This window comes from Ochlerotatus camptorhynchus, unplaced genomic scaffold (assembly GCF_037179485.1).
Source record: "Ochlerotatus camptorhynchus isolate MF236.1 unplaced genomic scaffold, CSIRO-AGI_Acam_v1.1 ptg000090l, whole genome shotgun sequence".
NCBI classification, from domain to species: domain Eukaryota; kingdom Metazoa; phylum Arthropoda; class Insecta; order Diptera; family Culicidae; genus Ochlerotatus; species Ochlerotatus camptorhynchus.
Window position 1 is genome coordinate 506,923 of NW_027040580.1, and position 26,524 is coordinate 533,446.

The 26,524-nt window shown below is 38.1% G+C and overlaps 1 protein-coding gene and 1 pseudogene across 1 annotated transcript in view; one reads left to right on the top strand and one right to left on the bottom strand.

Annotated features, from left to right (window-relative positions):
- Positions 1 to 26,524, bottom strand: part of Hasp (Hig-anchoring scaffold protein) — a 90,235-nt gene that overhangs the window by 54,830 nt on the left and 8,881 nt on the right. Inside the window, exons 2-5 of the mRNA XM_065218589.1 lie at positions 14,028 to 14,197; positions 13,656 to 13,938; positions 13,398 to 13,589; positions 13,155 to 13,331 (exon numbers count right to left, since the gene is read on the bottom strand). Of these exons, the coding sequence (XP_065074661.1) occupies positions 13,155 to 13,331; positions 13,398 to 13,589; positions 13,656 to 13,938; positions 14,028 to 14,197 (822 nt within the window). The remainder of the gene's footprint in view (positions 1 to 13,154; positions 13,332 to 13,397; positions 13,590 to 13,655; positions 13,939 to 14,027; positions 14,198 to 26,524) is intronic.
- On the top strand, positions 5,929 to 8,464 carry LOC135698553 (PAS domain-containing serine/threonine-protein kinase-like; annotated as a pseudogene).

The following is a 26,524-nucleotide window of genomic DNA, read 5'->3' on the forward strand; positions in this document are numbered from 1 at the left end:
CGAAAGTAATAAATGTAAGATGCAAATAAAAACGCATGGGTATTTCATTTATTTATCTTATTTATCTTATAAGTTTAAAACCAATCTTCCAATAGTCTATTGGTGCAAGGGTAAGTTGAAGGTAAGTACATGCATATCTTGCAAAACTTATCATATTTGATGGACAATCACGTATAACTTACGAAAAGGGCATATTTTCTACAAAAAATTGATTATGATGAAAGTAAATTTGAAATATCTTGAAAACGGTTACATTTAGGAAGTTTATCGATAGGAGCACTATCGTTTGAAATGATTTTTATATTCATATACTGACATCAAACTGAACATTTTGCCGTAAATAATGAAAGTTTCAAAAATGCCTTAAAAGTTGCTCTTAGAAAAACTTTTTTATTAAAAGTTTGTCCATCCTGGAGTTGTTTTCAAAACTTCTGCTTTCTATTCAAATTTTTATTAAAAAAATCAAAAATACGTTTTTTTTGTTATTTGAATTTTGAGGTTTATTTTTAATTTTTTTTTTTGTAAAAAAACGAAAAAAAAATTCCGTGCATATTTTTTTATAAAGCCTTATTAGTTTCCTACAACTCCTTCTTAGTAAATTTTTTTTCTACAACCAACTGTTTTCGAACTACATTTTTTTAAAAGTATGTGTGCAAAAACACATATGCCCTTTTCAAAAATTACCCTTGAGTCAAAAGGGTCTCCTCTCCTGCGGAAAATACTTGGTCTATCATACTGAAAATATGTGCCAAGTATCATTCAGATCGAAGATAGTCAAGTTTGGTGACTGACCGATTTGGCGTGGAATTGGTCCGTTCCAAAGGTACAATTATGTTTTTGCCAAAATGAATGATTTTTGTAAACATTGCAGATTCAAACAAGGTTGCAAATACTCATTTCGCTATAAAATTTCGCTTCTTTTCGAATATCTGAAAGCGAAATTGACACGGTTTATGTAGAGCTTTGAGTGTGTTGGTTTATTTCCTTTAAATTCCGTTATAATTGCTTATCTTTTGACACATATGCGATCAACACCACTTGGCACTGATAAAGTCAGCAAGTAGTAGACGAAATACGCGTATCTGTCAAAAGACAAGCAATTGTAACGGAATTTAAAGGAAATAAACCAACATACTCAAAGCTCTTCATAAAGGTATTCCGTTAAGAGGTTCGACACATTTAAAAGACGTTTTATGTGTCAAACGCATACTTTAAATCTCTTCTTGTAAATTACAAGCCCCATATATCATCTAAGGATTTAATAATTCGGAAAAATAAACATGTTTATAGAGAAATGAGAATTTGCAACCTTAAATACAAGATAGTGGATCTTAGCAAAAATGTATATGAAGTCAGTGTCGAACAACCTCTTTGAAAAGTGAAAGTTACCTACTCCAGCACATAATCGAAGCAGTGGCCTTAGTGTCCCCCAACTATCCTACCAAGACATTTCATGCGAAGACTTATGGCGAAGGAATTGTGATACTTCTACTATATTGTAAATGAAATAAGAGAAGAAGATTGCAAAATGGACAACATGAAAGCTTGAAATCATCACATGATCCATGAGTACGTTAGGAATTTCCGGTTTTCAAATCTTCCACCATTCTAACCCCCTGTGAACATCGGGCCAACGCTAACATCCACTCGGTTAGCACCACCGCCAATCACTAATACTCGCCGTTGTTATTCATTTTGCATTCTTCTTCTCTGGGTTAATGATTTGTTTTGTTTTTTTTTTTTATTACAACCGTTTCTCGCAGTCGAAAATAAAGTTGCCAATAGAAGACGAGCCGAAGGAAAACAAAATGAAAATGAAACAAGTATTAGAGATTGCGGCAATGATTTTATTCAAGAAATAAATGTCACATTTGCGTACAATGTTTCAGATTCCTTCTCTGCTTGCCTCGCTGCTTTTGATTATAGCCCAGCGATGAAAATCATACACATTCATTTTAGCGCTTGTTCTATCTCTCAAAGTACTACTATACATCTAATTTATGGGCAGGTTATTTCACACTCTCTCGGGAACATCCATCCGATCGGTTGACCTAGGTTTGAATTCAAAAAAGCTACGCACTTTGCTCAGATTGTTCTGTTTTGTAAATCCTATCAACTAAATTGGAATGCAGTGACTAATACGTTGGATGGCGTTTGTCACAGGTTTTTCCTTGTTTTTTTCTTTAGAAAAACTGGAAAAAAATTCAACCAAAAAAATTGTATCTTTGCAAGGCTAAGCGTGACAATAATGCATTTGAAGCCCCGAACACATAGGATCGGTTGCCGTCCAATTCAATCACGTTCAGTTTGCGTGCAGTTTTTGTTTGCTTGTTTGATTTGATTAAGACCATTGGACAAGATCACTCAGCAACTGGTTGTGCTTAAGATAAAGGAAGGTGCGCTTTGGATTAAGGTGACCATAAAGAGACAATATATAACAAGGTTGAATGTTCAGAAAGTGTGTAGGAAATAGATCAGTATCGAACAGGTATGGGCTATAGCAAGTAATATTTGTATTCTAAAAATGATTTAACTAATTCATAATTGATATTCATCCCTTATTAGGGACCCCAAAAACCATTACGGATGATTACGTCCATTGAATAGTTAGTCGTGATTTCCCTCGCTAGAGGCTTCCAAAGCTTTAACTTCCAAACCAATGATTCGAGTATAGGACTATTTCAGTATATGGCACCCATCGGCATCAAAGACAATGAAGGCCAACAGTACCGTCCAACTTGTATGCATCACAAGATTTGCTCATGAGTTAAATCACGACTGTTGTAAAACAAATTGTACGATGCTGTCGGATCACTGATTTAATGAGAGTATACCGATTCGCAGTATCTTTGAAAAGCCAATCCATGATAATCAGAAAAAAAAAACTGAGATAAAATAAAGGCAGTTTGCTTATCCGGGAAAAAAAAATCTTAATCAACTACACCTGTAATAAATGAAAATCCCTGTCCGTCCAAACAAAAAATATTTACTGCACAAGCTACAGAGTTGATCTACATTTTACAGCAATAGTAGCAGCAATGAACTGATTCTGGCCTATGTACGACCCAACTGGAAATTTTCGCAAAATTTTTAGATATACTTGTATATCTTGTAACAGCATTGAATGCAAGTTGAAAATTTCGAATTTTATTGCAAGAAATAGATGTATATAGAACATACAGTACAATTGAATAGTGGAGCTACGCACTTAGCACAGTTTCGCAATTCAAAAACCCTGTGAAACCTTATTGACTGGACCAGTGTAGATGGCTTTGGGCTAATTTCAAACGAATATGTTTAGGGGCTGGGTGATTTTTTATTCAATAGGTTTGTTCCCGTATTTTCTTCTTTTTTTTTTCCTTTGGTTTGTTTTTTCCGTCGATCTTGTTTTCCGTGCTGAGCACCAATGCTACCGACGTGCCAGAAAGGCAGCTCCCACACCTGGACCCTACCTATCGACCCATCAACTCATGAACCGGGGACCAACGGCTTTGCTTCCCATCCGAAGGAAGGCGTGATCAGAGATGTTATGCCTCAGAACATCCCGGCGGCGCCGACTGGGATTGAACCCAGGCCTGTTGGGGTGTATTTTCTTTTTTGTTTTTTTTTTCTGTAAGTTGCTGCAAGACAATAATACAGGAATCCCCGATTTGTACGGTTGGTGGTGCCGTCTACCCACCGCCATTTCTCAACAGTCTTTTAACCAATTGAGCTGACTTTTATTTTAGCTGAGTGTCAAGTTTGTGGTTGGCCCTAATCGCATACAAAAAATCAGCTCAATTGGGTAAAAGATTGTTGAAACATTACAGCAACTTACAGCAAAAAAGCAAGTACGGGAACAAACCTAATATTGGCAATGCTAAAATAATTGATTTATCGCCATCGGTTTGAAGCAAGCGTTACCGAAGTGCATTTCGCCTGAAGCTCAATCGTGACTCTTCGATTGTTTTATTTTAAGTTCGTAAGTTCGTGGAAGAGAAGGGAGATGCAAAATGTACCAATTTGTGATGAAAAAATTAGAATAATTATATTGATGTTTTGAAAAAAATGAGACTTAAATTTTCACTACATCCCATCACAAATAGCTGGATTATTTTTAATATTGAAGGATTCCAATACTTGTATTCAATCCATCATACTCGATTTGAATTTGGGGCGCGTCTTCGCATCACCCAGTTTAGGGGTACAGTCTGCACTAATGAATGCAGACCAAAAACTATTTATTTTGAAACATTGTTCATTTGTGCCGTCCAGTACAAATTTGAGTCCATTGATATAGCAAAATTCTTCACAACTTCTGAATATACTATTGCAGTACAGGTTGGAATCGATTTTCGGTGAATGAACTGGTGTCCCGCAAGGCTCTGTAATTGCGGTCACCATCTTCTTGGTCGCGATGAACGGGGTATTCGTTGGACTCCCAAAAGAGATATTTATCTTTGTCTACACCGATGACAATGTACTCTTTACAGTAGGTCTCACCCTAATGGCTCTCCGCAGAAACCTACATGCTGCAGTCTCCGCCGTCCATAGATGGGTGTCTCAATCCGGGTTAGTGTTGTCAGCCGAGAAAAGTGCTACATCACATATATGCCGCTTTTCACATCATCAGATGTCCCACGCGCAAATGTCGCAAAAAGACATTTCAATCGCCGTGGGAGTGTCCCGGTGACCGTCAAAAGGGTTTTAGACCGAGAAAAGAAAGGACAACTATCCGCGAAGGTGGCCACAGGTCGTCCGAAGTCAGCTCGGGTTCCGATGTTTATCGCTGCTATCAAAAGGAAGATTCGGGTGCATACAGTGCGTTCAATAAGGACAATGGCAAAAGAACACGGGATCAGTGACTTTACGGCTCGGAAAATCGTAAAGGAAGATTTCGGGGCGAAGTCGAGGGCACGGGAGCTACGAGTCAAACGATGCAAGAAAATCTTGAACTTCCTTAAGCGAAAAAATCCGGTAGTCCTGTTCACCGATGAGAGCATGTTTACCGTCGATCCCGTATCAAATTTCAGAACCTACAGGTATATTAATTCTCTTCCGGTAAAAGACGTGGCCGATGAGCACAATAACGTCATCCTGCTAGCGTTATGGTATTTGGATTGGTGGCTTCCGATGGCAAAAAAATGGACCCGGTGTTCATTCCAGAAGGCGACAAGGTCAACACGGAGGTTTACATCTGGATTTTAAGTAAGTATGTTCTTCCGTGGATCAAAGAACAGTACGGTCCAAAGCCATATGTTGTATTTCAACAAGATGGGGCTCCGTGCCACACCTCGAACCGCACTCAGAAGTGGTTGCAGGAACATCTTCCGTTCTGGGCGAAGGATATGTGGCTGCCATCCAGTCCCGGTCTTAATCCGCTGGATTATTCAATATGGCGCGTCATGAAGGCCAAGGCCTGTTCTAAACGCCACCCGAGTACAGCAAGCCTCAGACAAACATTGACCCGTACCTGGAGAGAAATGGATCCAGACTACATTATTAGAACCTACCATGCATTCCGGAAACGTGTGGAGGCCGTAATTGCAGCAAGTGAAAACTCGATCGATGATTAACATAGTTTAAGACTCTGAGAAACATCCCCCCTTTGAATAAAAAAAAAACTCGAAAACGAAATTTTTGAGATTTTTTTTTAATTTTGGCATTGCTTAATGGTGCAAACATAATCACGCATACGGTATTTGTACTATTCTTTGAACAACTCTGTATTTCAGGAGCTCCCTCAGGATCCCCCCTAAAAAAAACTCTGTATTAGAGAAACATTTGTTATTTGGGGCACCCCCTTCGGGGTTTCCTACTGATAAACCAGCCGACGGCTGATAGTCTCTTTAATAAAGAAAGATAAGATAAGATTTAAGTTGAGAGGAGAACTTCAAGCGAAATCTAAGGAACGCTTCCAATTTAATTCTGATGACCTCTTAATTCATGATGAATGCTCAGGAGAAGTGAGTTCCGGGAGGAATTCTTAGGAAAATCTGAGAATAATTAAAGCGAATTTCAAGAGCTATCCTTAGAGCATTTTAAAAGTGTTTTGAAGAAAATTATGTGGGTATTACCATAGTCGGACTTCCAAGATGGGTATATGAGATGATTTTTAAGAAATTCTTGGCCGAATTGCAACGAAATCATGTGAAGGGCTTCAAGATAAACGAGACACAATTTCAAGAATCCAGCCGGTGAAAAAATCAAGATTTTGATTTGTTTAAAATTAAGATTCTAAAACTTCGCATAAGTGTTGACTAAAGAAATTGAGTTATGAATATCCCGAAGATGGATGATTAACAAAAATATTCGAAATGCTGGACTTTTTACACTTGCTAAACTCAAAATAAATCAAATGTCTAAGTCTTCTATGCATTTTAGAATTATGGCACATTGAAAATTTTTAAGATTTTGAAGTTATTTTCTTTTAGTTTGAAGCTCTTCGAAACTGATTTTTATTATTTTTTTTATATCTGAGACATAAATCAATTTGTGATATTTTGAACTTAAGTAACATTTATAATTTCAGACTTGAAGATTGAAAAATCAATCAGCTTCCAAGGCTCTTAAATGATTTTTCACAGGAGATTTTTCTTCTTTTGAAATATGATCAGATTTTGGCTCATCTATTATGAAACCTTGTTACGCCCTTGTTCATAACAGGTGGAGTGGCACTTTGGAGGATGTATTTTATTTCAAAAAAGACTTGACAGCGCTTCTATGGTATGCGACCGGGATGAAAAGAATAGATCGACATAGGCAGGAGAATAATTAGGGTTGTTCCAAATATCTTGCAAAAACATTTATATGAATGCATAGGAATAGAAAAGAATTAATGGGATGAAAATAAAATATTATGAATTTTTTCATAAACATAGGCAGGGTTGGCAAACTCGTTTTACACACAAATTGCTCTTTTGTTAATAACTTTTCACTCATTTGGTTTGGTTTTTTGGTTTTGGTTTTACTTTAAGCAACTGATGGAGTAGGATCCGAGCAAGGGGTGGTCACTCTACACACTTATTTTGCGCCAAAAATTTTCTCAGTTTGCCTCAAGTGTGCCACGCTTTGCCGAGAGTGCCAGTCTTTGTTTGTGAATAATTGTATGTTTGGCAACCCGATATTTTGACAGCTCAAACATTTTATTTTGGTATGTCAAACCGTACGGTCTGTCGAAGACAATGTTCACATCAACAGAAACGACATTCGGCCGTTGGAATGCTTCCGATTCCGTGTTGATCACGCAAGTTGATATTTTCGGATGGGAAGTACCTCGGGGAAGCGAATCACTACGATGGCAACGTGATCAACATACTGTGCACCATTTCGAATCAGATGCTTACCTGCGGGAGGAAGTTCTACTGCATCTGGGTAAGCCGGGATACGGATTCATCGTACAACAACCTGGAGGATGAGGATAAGCATCAGAATCTGACGTTGACGTTCAACAGCAGACAATTTGCTTGGGCAGGCCATCAAGAATCCTGCTGCTGCGTAGCACTCTCGTATGTCACAGTGCCGTGAAGATTTGATCCACGAAGAGTACAGCAAATATTACACGCTGGTGAGGAATTTCGGAAAAAGCGCGTACGGGTATGTGAAGCTGAGCTACCGGAACTTGGATAGGTTGCTGATGATAGTTCATACTGAAGTAGAAGCTCGTGCTGCAGTTTATGATTAAGACCGAGGAGAAGTGGGAAATTCCGAAACTGACCGATTGACGCAGGTGAAGCATCTGAACATTGTCAACATGTTCAACGACAAGTTCTTCCAAGTTGTGATGGAAATCCACGACTCCGGGATGGATCTGTTCGAGTTTATCAATCAAGACTCGTGATGACGGAGAAGCGGGTTGTTGGTTGCTTTCCTGCACTCGTTGAACATTCTGCACCGGGACATCAAAGACTGATTGACAGCTTATTTGACTTCGGATCAGCGACGTTCCTACAGGAAGGGCAACTATTTTCTAACTTCTATGGCATGACCGAGTACTGCAGTCCGGTAGTATTAGCAGGCAACCGCTGCTCCGGCCTGGAACTGAAACTGTGGGCTCTCGGTATGACATTATACTTGTTGATGTTCTTCGGGAACCCATTTGTGGACATTGAGGAAATCCTGCAAGCCGAACTGATCATTCAACTGAAATCAACGAAGAATTGGAGTACGTGTTGCTTTCGCTGTTGGACAAAAAATTCCAAAACTCGTATTACCATCAAATAGCTACTGGAGACGGAATGGATGACGCAGGAAAACAAATCATCGCAGTTCAATTTTGCCAAAACCTTCCCTGCGAACAGTATGAAACCAATACGTACAAATGCGAATATCTGCTCCAGCCAGACGGACGATGGTGATGGACGATGATATTTGTCCTCTGTCGCATGATGATGAGATTGGTATAGATGACCAGATCACCAGTCTGCATCTGAGGGTACCGGACGGAACGTGCATCAGTCTGGTCGATGACGATCGGATTGGCTAACAATCAACAATAGGAGCTTTATTACTACTAGAAGTCATTGTGATACAGATGATAGTGAGATACTACTGGTGGTGTTGGATGGTGATGCTGACGATAAGTATGCTGCTGACGACCGGAAGGAACACTTCAGCACGATCGGTCCAGTATCAGTAGTTGCCAGTCCATATGATTCGAATTTGCGCATTTGCGCACAACAACAGCGACGAAAGCGTGCTTGGGAAACAAAACCATCCGGTCTTCGTCATGATGTCAGCATCTTCCGTTGCTCCAGTTGCGGACCATGACAGTAAGAGTGATTTGGAGGCTCCGGTGTGTGACGCAGAAATGAGAACAGCTTTTCGCCTGAATACAAATCTACTGTATTTCACGTACCTATATGAGCCTCAAACTATTTTCTATCAGTTTCTTCAAGCAAAACCATATAGCGTTAAGTGAGTGCAGAGCTATTAACAAATGAGTAAATTGTGCGAACAATTGAGCATGTCAACCCTGGATGGGAAGATAACTATGCAAAATATGTGGATAAATTATATGAGGATGATGATGTGTCATTATCCATGGTTCAAAATCTTCTATTGTGTGCTCCAAAATCTATTTCATTTTCAAAGCATCTTCATGTCTTTAAAAGTCTTCACAAAACATGAAATGTCTTCATAATGTCTGCGGAAAATAAAAGTCTTCACAAAATTTAAAATGTCTTCATCATGAAGGCATGTCTGCAAATCTGGCACCCCTGCTATCATCGAGAACGCAGAATAAAAGGTAGACAAAAGGTGATGTTAGCTTTTGTGTGAACTGATCTATGAAGCGTGATTTATAGACAATCCATAATATTCCAGTTTCAAGCTATGGATTTTCGTATATTTTTGATAGATTTGAGATGAACTAAAAGCCTCTCTTAGGCCTCCGAAAAGGCGCAGCTATAAAGAAAAACCATGCTGGGGTGACTCTGATCAATTCCCAGTTAAGGAATATTTCGGGATGAAAAAAAAATGTCTCGCCTCCTCTGGACATAGACTATGATTTTGTACTTGCCACACAGTAATACTAATGCAAAAATGGTACGTGCTTAAACGCTGTCCAGACTGAGCAGTTATAACATGTTATAACGGTTGTCAAATAATTGCAACACAGAAACCACCATCAAGATAGCGCTTTAACATGTTATAACTTCCTTTTTTATTCTTTATTATGTTATAACTCTGTTGTATGCATGAACTATTAGAAAGCTCTAAATTAACAACTGTGCTAGTGCTTATCGAATACTAAGTTGGGAACCAGCGTAAAGTCTCTTATATATCTTACTGAAATACACCATTTTGAAGTAGATAGAAATCTCAAGTAACATTTCAGGTTTTATCATGGTTTTAACGCATTTTACAAGTCTAAATCATGGTCTACAGAACCCTCATAAAACTCAAATTGTTACTTGATATCTGCGATGCATTATATTTTAGGAGATGTTGTTAATTTTTGATTGTCACTTTATTGAACTTAAATATTTTGGGAAGGGCCCGACAAAGTGTTATTTTTGAATATCCTATACCGAAAAAAAAATCTGAATTTTTATAGTGATGTAAACATCCATGCAAACATTCATGGATAGAAATTTTCTTTTCACGTAAACTAGCAACTTTCAAGAAATATTGCTAACAAAGATGGAAGGTTGCACACAATATTTGGAATATTTAATTAACTGTCACATACATTTACACGAGCTATAATGTAAATTTGATTGATATATGTGCATCATAGAAACGGAAATTTACACTACTTTTTCGAACTGTGTAACCGAGCATCCGTTTAAGTTAGATGTTAGAAAAAATTAAATTTTCACTGTTCGGATTTTTTAAATCACACAGTTTATGAACTACAAAATACGAATAACCCAAGCTAATACTCTTATAGAGAGTATAATTTAAAAAAAATTGTGAACAATGACTTCAAACGTCAATTAACTTAAACTGCTAGATTTCCCACGCAAACTAACACCAACCGATGGAAATTAACGATTTTAAATTGGCTCACTACTTGACTACCCTATTGGTCCCAAGCAAATCGGTTACCGTACCCCATTCTAGTCGAAATTCTAGTACTACACTATGTTTGTTTTGATCCGTTATGAAAGTTTGACTCATAAAATGAGGGGTTCGTGGATTTTTCTATGTTTCGAGGGGTGCATTGATTAGCTTGGAACCGAAGAGAGTACCAGAGCTGAGCCAAAAAGTTGAGCACGTTTCTTCGGGAGCTTCTAGTCTTAGAGTTACCTCTATGCCAACACCACCATCAGGTTTTGGAGGATTTGGTGCCTACCTGATGGTGCTGGTAGTTTATTTGGGTGAACTAGGGGATTCGGTAGGGGAGACTTAATCTTTAGTTTAATTTCATGATGATGCGTTGTAAATGTCACTCAAGTTCTCAAAATTGAGCTTAATTTTTCTGTAGTAAATACCGACTACTTGCATTAAATTTTTAACGTACCATCATGAACATTAACTGGATGGATCGAAATTCCTAGTTTCCCCTACCCCTGGGAAATTTATTATATGTCTGTTCCAGTACTCGTTTTTTTGCTAATGCTGTAAGCTGCTGTAAGAAAATGATATGCTGAAACAGACCTTATATTGAGTGTCTAACATTTAATCATGAAAAATCAGTTCAGCCATCGCAGAAAAAAGTCAGTGAGTATTACTGTTTTACGAAAAAAAATATATTAATAATCATTTCTCCGATCGACATCAAATTCAATAGAGCTCTTTGAGAAATAATTACAAACAAAAACGAATCAGACCCACTCAAATCGGTTCAGTTATCGCATAAAATAATATTACTGTTTTTTTCACAAATATCCACTATTTTGATAATATCTCTGGAAGCAAACGTCCAATCATGATGAAATTCCACAAAGTTCTATGGTAAATAAATACAAACAAAATTAAATCGGTTGCACTAAAATCGGTTAAGCCATTTTCGAGAAAAGTTAGTATAGTAATTCAAGCTGAACATTGCTTTGATCGATTCTCTTCGTCGACTTTCTCTTTCGTTAATAACATGAGCACATAACCGTTTCTGGTTGTGTTTGTCGCATTAGATGCTAGATAAAAGCTTCTTTTATCGATCTGTGTGCTGAAAATACCTGGAAATGTCTTTACATGGCCGTGGGAATACAAAGAGAAAGTCAACGAAGAGAATCTGTCAATGTTACTAAGGACCTAATGCAATATTCAGCCTGAATTCTCTAAAATATCCATACAAACTTCAAACCACTTATGTGACTTCTCAACCATCATAAGATTTTGAGATGACTCTCGGCTATGGCAGTCTTAAATGATCAGGATAAACGAAATTTTATGTCTACTATCCGACGTGATATATCTCGATGAACATTTCAAATGCTGCATTGATCGATTTTCTTCATTGACTTTTTCTTTTGACAACCACTGCCATGCAAAAAGATTTCACGCTAATTTTATCACATGTCTGATAAAGGAAGTTCTTATCCAGCGTCCAAAACGTCAGATACAACAGGGAAAGGCTTTGCAGCTGAGTTATTAACGAAAGAGAAAGTCGATTAGGAGAATCGATCAGTGCAGAGACGACCTTTTGATATGTTTATCTAGATGTCACTCAAAAGAAGGTGGTATATTTAATTGAAATGGCGCCGGCGGGTAGTAGATGTAAAATTTTATGTTGCTGCTTATTTACGAGAGCCAAAATGTGCCTCTCAAATTTTTCTGATTACAGGTTGAAAAAGCAGCCCGGGGACGTATGAAAATCTTGCATTCTCCAGTTCGCTGTAGTGTTGCAAAAACACTACATAAGATAGAACGCTACTTCGATGTAATCGCCCATTTCCGTTCTATCGAGCACAAAACCTCAATAATATCAATAATACGTTTGTTCCTATGCGTTAGTTCATAATCTGCAACACAATGCCTATTAGAGCGCAAAGTATGAACATTTATACCCATTGATCTCGAAAACAAAAAAAGCGCTCCTAGGACGGAATGGAAGCTCGTAGGAGGTATTTGGAATCAAGAAGCAGTGTTATATTACTATCAATATCTCAACAATTTCTGACTCATTATCAATATCGCAAGGTACGTAATTGGAAATGTCCAATTAATTTAAAAGACATCAATAGCAGAGTCATCTTTTCTTATCGAATCGAAAAAGATAAGTTGAAGCGCGGGTTGCGTTAAGTAGGGCGGAAATTAGATCAAAAACCCTACATCAGGACATAATATATTTAGTATCTTGAATAAAAAATGATATCACATCTTCAAAATATGAATAAACTTAAGCTGGGATAGTGATGGAAATATTTCACATTCAGTTTAAAATATCCCCTTAAATCCCTCCCCTCTTATTGCAGAACTACACGGGCTAGGTTAGGTAACAAGAGATAACTAAGGTAGATATTATCATACAACTCATAGAATTGTACAGCCAATGTATTAACGAACGTAACATTACGTGATAACACGTCACCTTAGATCGAATATATTCAGATTATACCGCGTCATGAAGTTTAATTATAATCCGCAATACACGAATATCTAAATCTGATCATCGTTCAATAAAGTTGCCTAGATGTTCACAAAGATTCCGGAACCATTCCTGCCCGCTTTCCAAACATTCAACCTCTAAACGTGCAACCACAAATCTGGTTTTCGTAAATAATACTTACAAACACAGGTAGGCAGTTCCTTCGGGATCCATGATCCATCCGCCTGGCAGTACCGCTCGACCTTTCCAACCAACTCGTATCCCTCTCCGCAATGGTACGTCACTTTTCCTCCAAAGGTATAACTCTCACCGGAATGCCATCCGTGGTTCGGATCGGATGGCTGTCCACAGGAACGAGCTAAAATAAAAATAAAACATTCTTGCACAAGCCACCACTTTATTTTCACCGATTCTTTCAACTCACGTTCGCAGGAGATGTCCGGCCCGTACCAACTGGCTTGTCCATCGACTGCTAAGCATTTCGCTCTGGGGAAACCAGCCGTTGCATATCCGGTGTGACAGTGATACTGAACCGTCGAGTCCAAATCAAACGTCGCCTGTTCCGGAAGGGCCGAATGCCGTGCGTGTTCAATTACCGGAGGCTGTAGACAGTAAACTGAAAGAAATGCGAACAAATCGTAACTACCTAAACCAAACTGTAATCTGATCGACACAAACTTACTGTTCTGTTTGCAAATCGGTTCGCTTCCGGCCCACGTTCCATCGGCCTGACAAAGACGGCTTTGTAAGCCAACCACGTGGTAACCATGGGGACATGTGTACACAGCACGTGATCCGAAATGTTTTCCAGACACATTGACGACGCCCATCGGCGGTTTGTCCACCGGGGGACACTCTCGGTCCGGCTTGATACACGACATTCCACAGGCACCATCGCAGAGGCATTTTTTCTTCTTGCTTTTGCAGTCTTCGTCCGAGGAACATTTTCGCAGACATTTTTGTCCCTGGCAAAAAATAGCATCGCATGATTAGAATGGATTGTGCACGCACAGCTATGAGTCACATCAGAGGGTGTTTGAGTATATGACCTTACCAGCAGCGTCGCTTGCTCCTCGTCTCGCGGACACTCGCTCGAGGGCAAATTCCGTGGATTCTTGTAGATCCGCCCGTCGTCGTCCGCTTCGGACGACTCGTCCTCTTCGTCCCATTCGGAGTCGTTGTCATCATCCGCCTCGGTAACCGCCGAGGTTGGGACACAGTAGGCTAGTCACCGAGGAAAATTGAAAAATAAAAAATACAAAAGTTTAGCTAGTGAGCGTGTGAGTGATAAACCCAAAACAGGCCAATCAATGCCAAGTGGGATACGTTTAGGGGGGCTTTTTAAATTCCTACGTGCCATGAATATGGAAAACAAACAAACAAACCAAACAAATAGATTGACAAATACCAACCAACTTACACCCAACAGACAATTTGACCCACAAATGTTACCCACTTGACTAGAACGATACAAAGACGGTTTAAATCCAAAGTGACTAGCGCAAAGAAAATAGTGACCGATAACTTTTCCGTTTTTTTTTTTTCGTTTTGCCTGTTTGATAGTAATTATGACTGTAGAATGTGTATTTAGACTCCGACAACTTATTGACGATTAATTATAGGTAAATTGATGCAAGATTTCGATCAAGTGACGATAATCACTGTTAATCACAGACCACCTGACAAAAAACGTTATTTTCTGTAAGTCACCAAAATTGTAAATTTTGAAACATCTTAAGCTATGTAACAATTCTTTGTAGATCCCTTGAAAAAGATGGAATATACCATTGAAACGTTGGGAGTAGAGGAAAAACATCGTTTTATGGAAAATATATTGTACAGATTCGGACAGTTTTCATAGGAATGTCATGATTTATTTGAATTCCCTAATCTGGATGTCGCAACCAACTCTTAAGTCTCTCGATGAACTTCCAATAACTTCCAGAAAAATCAACAGTACCAAGGATTTCCGAGGATATGATAAAGATTTGTAAGTGATATTCAGAATATCAGAATATATATATGCGCAACCTCTGGCTATAATCATATTGTCGAGCAGTTTTGCGCGATTTTAAGGAAATGATCAGCGAATCCAAATACATAAAGCAACCAACGATACAGTCAAAACGCTTGCTACGACAACCACCACAAACCCTCTCTGCAACACAGCTCGGTCGGAGTGGTAGGAGCATAATGATATATTGCTTGCCTGCTTTGTTGCAATATACTTGGTTGAGGACATAGCTTGATCGGAATTAAGAAAAGACAACAACAAAATTCCCATTAACACACAGCCAAAGATGATGGCTTTACTTTGTAAAGCAGCTTGCCAACAATTTGATCAATTCCTTCTACCGAACCAATCGAGCTTTATTCCAAAGACCGTTTGTCATGAAAAAAGAGAAGATTATATCATTATTGCTTTCCATTGCTGACATAGCGTTATCATTCGGCTGGTTGATCGCTTGTCATTTTCTCATTTTGAAATATTTGTGATTCCTGGGAAATGATGCAATAAATTCCAAATGATTCTGGCCTAAGAATTTTTTCTAAATATTGTATCACGTCAAAGTTCACATCTATTTATTTATTTGTTTACCAATTTTGGCAGAACAGCCACACAGACTGTTCAAAAATACGTAATTCCATTCTTAAGAACTAGTCCACAAATATTAAAATAAAATACCTCATACACGTCATTAAATATATTGATGTGCTGAAGCACACTACTGTAATCGATATGATTACGAACAACTTCTTTAGGACACTATGCAAACTCGAAAAAGTTTGAAGTCCAATGAGTGCGTATCTATGATCGTATGGAGGTAGATTTTCATGGTTGGTCCACGGAACCGGAAGCCACCACACGCACTTCTACGCCAAAGGATCAACATTTAAAAACTGAACATGATGGCCCAAGCTATAGATAATATGATAGAGATTGCATCTAACTACAGAATATCACTCATTTTATTAAAAAATACATTGCAAATTATTAGAACAATCCTTTAAAATACATGCATTATGAGCATGATAAATTTTGATATTGATCGCCTAGTCATAAACTTAAAACTTTCATAAGGCTCAACTTATGAACGACACATTTGAATTTCATAAGTGTGACTTACAATGTATCGCAAAATTGAGCGTACACCCTAATGGAACAGTTTTTGAAACATTCTGAATAGATATATATTTTTTAATCTTGGTTGGTGGTTAAACAGATATTTATTGATTTATCGTTTTAGTTTTGGACTTTATTGGAATAACCTGTATGGAGTTAGATTTATTTTGGCAAACGCCCAATTTTCAACTTCTAACCTAGTGGACGAATTTAAGTAAAATTAGTGGAAAATGAATAATCTTTATTACGACTAAAAATGAGCAAAACTTGAAAAAGTTTAGTTCATTATATTTCAAGATATTAAGGTTTTTCAATGAAAAGGCGTTTTTTCTCAAATAGCTCTTACTTTTAATAAACGCAACCAAATAAGCCCAACACTGTTGATAAATTTATGATGATTCATGATGATTCAGAAATTCAGAAAAGTATCTCTTTAAATTGTGCTTTTAAAGCCGTTTTTTTTTAATTTCAGGACATCTGTACGCTCAATTTTGAGAAACACTCAATGTAAGATTTTCGTCCACCATATACGCCTTTAACTAATTCATTTAACCAAGCGTTGAAAGACGAGTGGTCAATACACGGGCCCCGTTATTTCAACGTTCATAGTTCAGTTCCAGTCTGCTCAGTTTTATTAATTTTTGCCAACATTATTTTTTATACGCTAAATCAATGAAATTCATATCGAGTTCTTAATTCCTTTATTTAACGTCGGTCTCTGTTCAGTATCTAGTGCCAATCACCGACGGACATGGATTGCCATCCATTGACGGCAATCTAATGTGCAGGAAGGCAGCTTCCACACCTGCGTAGGATATCGCACCCATTCAATTCAACACACATGGGCCGGGACTAACGGCTTTACTTCCCTTCCGAAGGAAGACGTGACCAGAGATTTTTATGCCTCAGAAAAATCCCACCGACCTCGGCTGAGCCGATATTTATTAGTTCATTGTTTTTAAAAATATTCACTTATTTCTATGTCTAGTAGGAGTTGAACCAAACACTTGTGGCTTACCCGAGGTTAGAGGGGTACATTATTGAAGGATAAGAGGGAGTATCTTGGGGTGGGGTTTCGTTTAAATTGCACCTATTGACATAGTGTTTATATTAGTCAATCAAAAGCATGTAAAAGCTTTACCTATTTGATATTTTTGCTCAAATGTCTTCCCACGATATTCCAGAATACGTTGAATAAATCACTGGTATTTTTGACTCTGCATTTCCATCCAGCAAATACTTGTATCATAAGCAAACATGGACCTCTTTGAATCTGTCTGCATTAAATAACTTAAAATTTTATAGCATCTTAAAATGTCAGGAAAAGAGGGTATAAAAATCGCTAAAAACGCTTCCATAAATCGTGGATGACACCTTATATTTCAAGTTTAAGCTGTAGTTCAGAGCAGTGCTGAGTTGCATCACGGTACTGACAGCCTTTAGATTGACAAAAGAGATTCCTACGATTAACAATCAAAACAACTGAGAACCCTCTCTCCATTAAACTTCTCACCAGTATGACGCAACAACCGTGAGATATCGTTGTTTTGTTTTTCTCACTCATTCGCAATATCACTAACATCTGCCATGTGTTACCATCATATCACCGAGGAAAAATAAACAGACATATAAATTGACCATCATCTCATTTCGAGCATAAATACGGTTATGATGGTCATTCCCCTTCCAAAATCACAGATGAGGTGATAGCTGTGATGTATCAAGGAAAAATTCTTATCCTGCGTTATACAACCGTATCAAAACCAGTAATTATTATTGTGAGAATTCATATCTGCATGAACACGTACTTCCTGCAGTCACGAATGCTTATTCATGGATAAAGATTTTGCAGCTATTAATTTTTTCGGATATCGTGACGCTTGAGCTCCAAGAATAAGGATGCTAACCGCATATCTTATCCACATTACCGAAGCCCAAGTATCAAGGGATCCGTAAAAAGCAAAACCAATAAAAAATCCTTGCGTAAATAGGAATTCCCCCTAGGGGCATCCCACTCTAAACTTTAGTTCTAATATCAATTAAATATTTTTAAATCTGTCATAAGTATTCTTAAGTATTTTTAAGTATTTTCAATCCTGGATAGTTTTCATCGTAGTGACCGGTTGTTAGTATAGTTGTTTGTTGTTTTAACTTGGACGATTTATGACTTTTCGTCTCGAATTTAGTGGAATTTATACCTAATTTTCCCAGTTTTAATTTAAATTATATGTGTAATCAGGTTAATTAATGGGTAAGTATTATAATTTGATTTATGAAATAGTGTAACAAAGTAAACAATTTTTTAGCTAACCAGGTAGAATATTCACTGGACTGTTTTCATTCATCCGAATTAGGGTAGATGTACCAGTTATGGCTATACGTTTCTATTATGGTGTGTTCCAATTATGGCCTATGGGAATTCCATAGGCCATAACTGGAACACACCATAATAGGAACGTATGGCCATAACTGGTACACCTACCCTACTGATTTATTCTAACCTATTCTAACTGACTGTTCCATGCACTACCAAACATTAAGATTCCGAAGGCATTAAAGGACGTCAAACTGGCATTATTCTAAGCTGTCCAATAAAATCACCAAGGTCTTAGAACAAGAGTTTCCTTCATATTATTTCGCCTCAGAATTGTAAAAGTTTTTGACAATGCTCAAGCAGATCAAATCAACCGAAGCTATGCTGCTCATTTGCTAGTGAGCCACGATAGTGAAACGTACCATTTACAGTTGTTGCAGCTGGAACTATTCGTTGGGATGGTGGACCTCCCCATACTGCCACTATTTGAGGAGCATATATTGCTGGATTACGCCGTACTGACTAGAAAGTTAAGATAGTATCCTACTGGAAGTCAATGATTTTTTTTAAACTCTTCATAGATTTCGTGCTTTTAGGTTTCGTATGATGATTGAGGATACCAAAACACTCGCTTCGTTACCTTTATGTTCTATAGAGGCAACCAGATGACTCGTGCGACACGATGAAATAAAGAAGAAGTCTGCAAGGTTGTCAAGAGGGTATACACATTTTAATACTGTGAAATAATAATTTATGCAATTCTCACAATAAAAAGAATACTTCGACAGTGAGCATGCATAAGGGCCTATACGCGATGATCGATTCTCTTCGTCGATTTTCTTTTTTGTTAATAACTTGCTAGATTTAACGTTTATCGGTGCGTTTGCTGTTGCTTTTGATAGCCAATACAACCTGTTACTACTCTGCATTGAACAAATTCTAGAAAATTGTTTCGCTTAGCTGTAGCAATGCAAAGAGAAAATCTATGAAGAGAATCGATCATCGCGTATTCGCCCTTATGCATGCTCACTGTCGACTTCATTAGCTTGTTTGTATTTAGTATAAATAAATCCAAAGCTAATTTGTATAAATTGATTCCAAAATAGTCCATGTTTTAACATACCACAACCGTTTCTGAAAGTTTACAGCAGTATTTTCAGACCGTGGAGCATGCTCACTGACCTCATATACGCGGTACACGATTTAAAAACCTAGGGCCTATAGAAACAGTAATTAAACTATTCCAAAATTATCAAAAAGGGGATATGCCGTTTCGATCTTGTCAAGACTTGATAATCGTTTATAACATCGATTCTCAACGTTTCCCCACCTGCTCGGCCTACATCGCCTAATTCCTTTTATGTGCTTTTCGTTCAGTGGGGGTTCGCTAACTCCAGGTTGAACATCGATTGTTTAGAATAAGAGCGTCGAAGGTTCCAAATACTATAAATTTTCTTCCACTTTTAGATAAACACATTCGGCTGGAAGCTATGAGATGTGATTCTCGGGAGGCTAAAATAAGGTGTGAATGGTGTGGAAAGCCTCCACAGCTTCTAACTCAGCTCCGATCAGTTTAAACTACTTCAGTTAGTGTCACACTGTCAATAGCCTAATTTCACATATTGCACAATGATGGAATTCAAATCAACGAGGAACGGGTGGAAGATTCACACGACTATCAGCTAGACAGAGCTAGACCATCGCGTGAAATATTTGAGTGCTAGCACAATGCGTGGCATCATTCAATTTGTTCTCGAAATTGAAGCCATAATCGGGATAACATTCCGTCACTTCAAGGCAACAAAAATGATTGAATTTCTTACAAAGGATAGGTACATTACAAATGTTCGCTGAAAAATGATAGATGATATTAGATAAACAAAAATATTAAATTTGTATGGCAACTGTGGTAACCTAGGTGGTAATAAACTAACGCTAAATATTTCGTACGTATTTTTAAGTATTTCCAGGTATCTTAGATATCAGTAAGAACTTTCTGTGTAGAACGCAAGAAATACAAAGTTTAGAGTGGGATGCCCCTAGAATTCCCCTCTAAATTGTGGCTAGCAATCAAAGCAACCATTGGTATCCATCAACAAAGAAAACTTTAAATCGTTACTTTGAAGTCCATAAGGAAACGCAACAAGGGCTAGCCAGGTTTCGAGCTAGGGATTGGCGAAAAAAAATACTATGGAAAATTTGGCCGAATGCCATTTCACCGAACGCCATTTCCCCGAAAGCTTTTGTGTTGCTGAGTTTAGGAGGGAGTCATACTCCCCCTGCCCCCCCCCTCTGGATACGCCTATGAAACGCAATGTATTTCAATAAACCTTCGCTAAAATTAATAGCGAATTCGTTTATTATTCACTTCCAACCTGGATTGGGTATCAAGATTGGATCTGCTTGTTTTCGGACAAACGTCAGTTTGATCGTTTGCTTTTAAAACCCAGCTCAGGTTGAGGTTTGCACCTGTTGGTTCCGTGGTGGTCCTTGCAATTTTTCGGAGCAATTCAAAAATATAAGATTTTTCGCTTCACTTTTCGCACGAAATGTAACAACGTTGAAAAGATATTTGTTTTGACAGTAAAAGCTTGTCAATTGTGGGTTGTGCCAGTTTTGAGATTTATTAAGCATCGTAAACAATGACGCGTACGCAAAAGAGAATTGATATTGCCGATGGATCATAAAAAAGGTGAAAGTGGCTTTAATTTACATGTTAAGAAATGGAATTTTTGAAGATAAACGGATATTTTTCGACATTGTAACGTAATAACACCCACATATTTATTTCTTACAATGAAAATGAAAATCCAACGTTTTCTTCAAAACGTTTCGTATGTTCTGAACTCAACAACTTTTAGCAAGAAAGGAAAATGAGGGAGTATTATTCTCACTTCCAACTTATAAATGCCTAAAAGAGATGATCAGTGAGTGAATGATTTTGCTACTCTCTCCTTGTCATTTAATCTAACTGTCATGGATGACTTTTATGAAGACAGTCTAGTGAGGTAGAGGTGTTTCTAAGTGATATGCTAGTTGACCGTCATTTCAGAGATGTGACGGTTATGCGAGGATGACCGTCAAGGTACAATAACCGTTATGATAATGCACAGCACTGGTTCAGAGCAAACATTCCGATGCCCAAACAACCAAATCAAATCAAACCAACAAATATCCACACATTACTTGACATTTCATCACCATCTGACATAAGATCCATTGAAATCATATGTTCCGCTAGAATGAACAACAACATCCGTAAACAAGTCTCCACTCGGCAACGTGCGCGACACCTTCCGTCGATCGTCCCCAGCAGACGTTCCGGCTACTGCCTGTCTGTCCTGTGTGCGGTTCTTCCCGTATGCTATATTTAATTTTACAGCCTTTCACCGTCGCACCGTCTAGTCACGGTGTCTGGGAGATATTTGTTGATCTTTCAGCGCAAGAAAAACTTTCTTGCTCGCTCTTACCTACATATGCAACCCAGTACAGTTATACGGTAGTAGACGATTAGGATCACTACATGATCGCAGAATCTAAGCAGAGGACTGGGTGCTTATTTTTGGCAACAGGCGACGGTTGAGTTTGTTTTCGTAGCAAACTGGCAGACAAATACATTTTGTTGAGCGATGATCATACGACATACGAGAATTCGTCCTCTCGGAGACAGTGCGGTGCGGTTGCAATGCATTGGCTCCAACAAGTCTCGTCGCGACTAGGCTGGCAGACATCGCGCATAGTCGTACTCGTAAATAGCAACATCCAAGCGTACGCAAAACATTCTCATGGGGTTCAATGGTTCTCTTCCGAGGTGCCGGAGGGTGGGCAGAAGAAAAGATACGGCGCGGGAAGTCGTCAACTTTGGTAACGTAATGTTTGTATCCGTTCAGTTTAGAGTACGATGAAATCCTCGTGTCTTAGGATGACGGCAGACTCGGTGTCTGGGCCCGAGATGATTTTCTGTGCAAACGCATGAACGAATTTGTAAACGTACAACATCGTCTAACGACTACTGTTGCCTTCTAGATTGACACTCGACGAGACTGATGGACTCTATTTATCAAGCTAAGCGAAACACGTACAGGATTTCTATGTGGGTAACTGAGGAGGAAAATTTTACGTGCTTTCATGCGGTACAAGTATTTTTATACCTTCAATTTATTTTCTCGAGTGGTTTAAGTGAAATGAGCCACATTATCCACCTTTTCACATTGTGCTGTCAGGTCGCGTACACGAAATCAGGCGTGTGTGTAATTTATTAGCTTTTCTTCTATCAACTAGGTACTCCGGCATTCCTTGACGTAAAAGTCGAGCAGAAAAATGTTTAGGTATTAGTGCTTATTAACAGAGTCACTTTGGCCTACCACAATCAGGACTATAGAGTTCTTATCAGATTGGGTAAGCAAGTTGCTTAAAGCAACAGGCAAATAATGTCAAAATTTGCAAGTATAATTGAAACACGTATGTTCATTAGGGAGCTTCCCAGCGCATTTTAAATGATAAAAAGTAATCAGATCTCAATTATCATACATGATGACAAATATTGGAGATTTTCTTCAGGTTCATAGCTGTTGTTACACATCCTCACTATAAAAACTTCACCTTCTACTAAAAAATGTTGCGAGTTGGGGATGCTAGTGTTTTTTTTGCTAGATTTCCCCACTTCCAAATAATATGAAAATTACCTAAATTAATCAAACAATGGTGAGGACAGACCCTTAACAGATCACTGAAGTCGGTAGGATTTTACCGGGTTTTTGAACAGCAGAACAGCAGTAAAATTTTCAAATGACCGTTACACGTGAGAAATCAAGAAAATGTATAAATTTTATTTTTCATCAATAAATGGTGCAAACTGAACAAATTCTGTACAGGTCGGAATAAATTTTCTAAAAATTGGATTTTTCACTGATTTTTAAACTTTTTCCGAAAAGTTCTGTAGTTTAAAATTTACCGAGCGACGGAGGCCTGGATTAGTGTGTTTGACAAATTTCAATTCTAGAAAAGCTCCAGAATACGTTCTCAGAAAGAGAATTCGATAGTTTCTGTAAGAGGCCACTATGAGCCAAGGCTTTAGATCTTATGTACATACTACAAATTAAATTAGGGATCATGTATACATGATCAGAACTTGTGACCGCCCATACATTAGGTATGGTAAAACACGCTACAAGGAGGAAGTGGGTCAAAAATGGTCAAAAATAGTCTACGTCATTTATGGATGGTTGGAGCACAAAGATCGAAAGTTTTATGCAAATTCCGAATAACTATGTTTTGGCTTCGTGAATTCTTAAATCATATCCCAGGAATCTGAGATAAACAAGTACAATTGAAATATAATGCGAAATTTGTGTTTAACTTAAGTTTTGATGTGTCCGGACTATTGTGGATACAGACCTTACTCTCGGTGATTTCATTTCATTGTAATAGCTTCTTGTAACCGATAATGAACGATCGTCGGTCGTACCTTGCTGTGATTTAAGGGGCACGGTGGCCTTAGAGTGACCGTTTTTTAATACTGAGCAGAAGATCGTAGGTTAGAACCCAAGCCCCTTACACTACTGAGCGTAATGAAATTTGGTTAAAAAAGCGGATACGTAAATAAGTCATACTTGAGTTTTAGGAAAGACGTGTTGATTGGAGATCTATATCAAACTCTTCTCAGAAGCAGTTGTCGTCGTTGTTGGTGGGGTAGTGATTTCTCGTGGAAGTGCAGAGGTGTTCTCGACTTATTATAGTGAGTATTACGTCAACATATTCCTACCCATTCCTTTCTTGACTAGCATTCGAACGTGGCCGGCGCTGGAATTGCCTAATTTTAGATCACCAGTATTTACACATTGAGGATGAATGCTAGTCCCAAGCAACGTCTGTTGGTTCTCTGTTTAAGTACAGCTGTTCTGGCAATAACAGAGATGCATCCTTGAGCGGTCAATCATGCTCATGCATATCATAAAATAATTGTTAAAGTTTCTTTATCAAAAAACGTAAGCTTTGCTTATGTTGCTGATTTTTCTTTGGTAACAGATTAAAGTAGTAGGTTTAATTTTAACCCTTTGTCTGTGCTAACATAGCGCAATCTTGTCAAAAGAATCGATCTCACTGATTTAATCGATCCTTTTGAAGCGATTTTTTTTCTTCAAAATGGTGGAATAATGATCAAATTTTTTTAAAACAACGTTTGTGCTCAGGATACCTGATTATGTGTGCGATTTAACATGCTATAAAGCATGAGTAATTTAATATCTGAACGCACTTTTTATTTTACTGCAGTGCTCCTAGTGGTCGGATCTGGAATGTTTTGACAGCAATTTGTTTTGAACTGTTTCCTCTTTCAGTGCTGAAAAGTTCGTCACGATTCCTTTTGTTTAAAAGAAGCCGCGAACCGAAAATTAATTTTGAACACCGACTTGGAAAATCTGACGTGGTCAGGTTCAAAAATCGCGAAGTCGTTGAAATTGACTAAATCGACCATGTGCAGTGCTCTCAAACGTTTCCGTGAGCGGCATACTATCGATCGGCAGGATCTTAGCAAGCGTTGTAGTGGAACGACGGACCGGAAGCTGCATTTGAAGGTGTTGAGAACGGTTAAGGCAGGGCTGTCGGATTATGATATCACCAAGAAATTCAATGCCAACCAAAGCACCGTCAGAAGAATTCGTCAGCGAGAAGTAAGCAACCAAACAGGACACTGAAGCAGAATCTAGTGCATGCATCCTCATGGACGACGAAACGTACGTGAAGATGGACTATGGTCAGCTTCCCGGAAAAAATCTTAAAAGCCACTGGTCCTGGTGATATCCCTAGCAACTTCAAATTCGTTAATGCCGATAAATTTGCAATAAATCATATGATCTGGCAAGGTATTTGCAGCTGCAAACAAGACTATGGGTTCCAAAATGTACAAGCAGGAGTGCCTGAAAAAACGTATTCTTCCGTACATTAAGGCTCACAATGAACCTGTAAAGTTTGGCCTGATTTGGCAAGCTGCCACTACAGTCGAGAAGTTCTACAGTGGTATCGAGACAACAACGGGGTAGATTTCTTCAAAAAGGACATAAATCCACCCAACTGCCCTCAATTCCACCCAATTCTGAAATATTGGGCAGTTGTCAAACAGAAGTTGTCCAAAATATGATGAGTGGTATTCGAAGAAAAGTTTGACATTTCATCAAATAATACGGAATATTTTTTCTTTAAAGTGCAATAAATGACCATAACTTTGAGAACTCAACATATCTTTTTCATTAAGATGGTTCCGAGGTCCTTTTTTTTTACTTGCATCCAGATATTAAATCACTAAAGCTTAAACATTCGTTTTATCTCGTATTTTATTTATTTATTTATTTCTTATTTCATCTGACTTTTTTCAGTCTTAATGAAATCTAGGATGGGGAAAAGCCTCTTTGAGTAAACCATTCAGTTGGCTCAAAGAGGCGTAAAAACCCCATGTCTTTTCATACATAGGGTAAATGTCGGCTTCGGCACCCATTGACTGTTTTCGGCAATCAAAATTTAAACGTTAATTTCACTATGTTTTACCATCAGCACACTTCCCTGAATGTATCCAAATGATTCTTTAGTCTTTCAGCTTCAATCTGATTATATTTGTAGGACCGAGCAATCCTGTTATGCCAGATTTTTCTTCAAATGAAGCATACGTTATACAAAATGGGGCTGATTTCGAGTTGCCGATAATAGAACAGCTGGTTAACACGCAGTTCTAATGGGAAGGTTGCCGAAGAAAAAGAGGCTGCCGACAATAGTCACACTCACCTGAGAAGTTTAGAGCGTTGTAAAAACGCTTTCAAACAGTTTTGAAGAATTCTGTCGATTGGAATGGATAGAGAAGCAAGCAGCAGATGAATTGAAACAAACAGACACGTCATATATGTGTGTGACGCTGTGAAAATGCTAATAGAAGTGCGGACGCTGCTTAGATTGACGAGAATACGTAAATTCCCCTATAACAATAAATAAAATTACAAATAGTCAATACACAGAATACGTTGAATACAAATGAATACAAATGACAAACATATTATAAATCATATATATCTCATATCTCATGTATAAACACGATGTCATCTTGTAGTCCAGAATGACTTCCGTC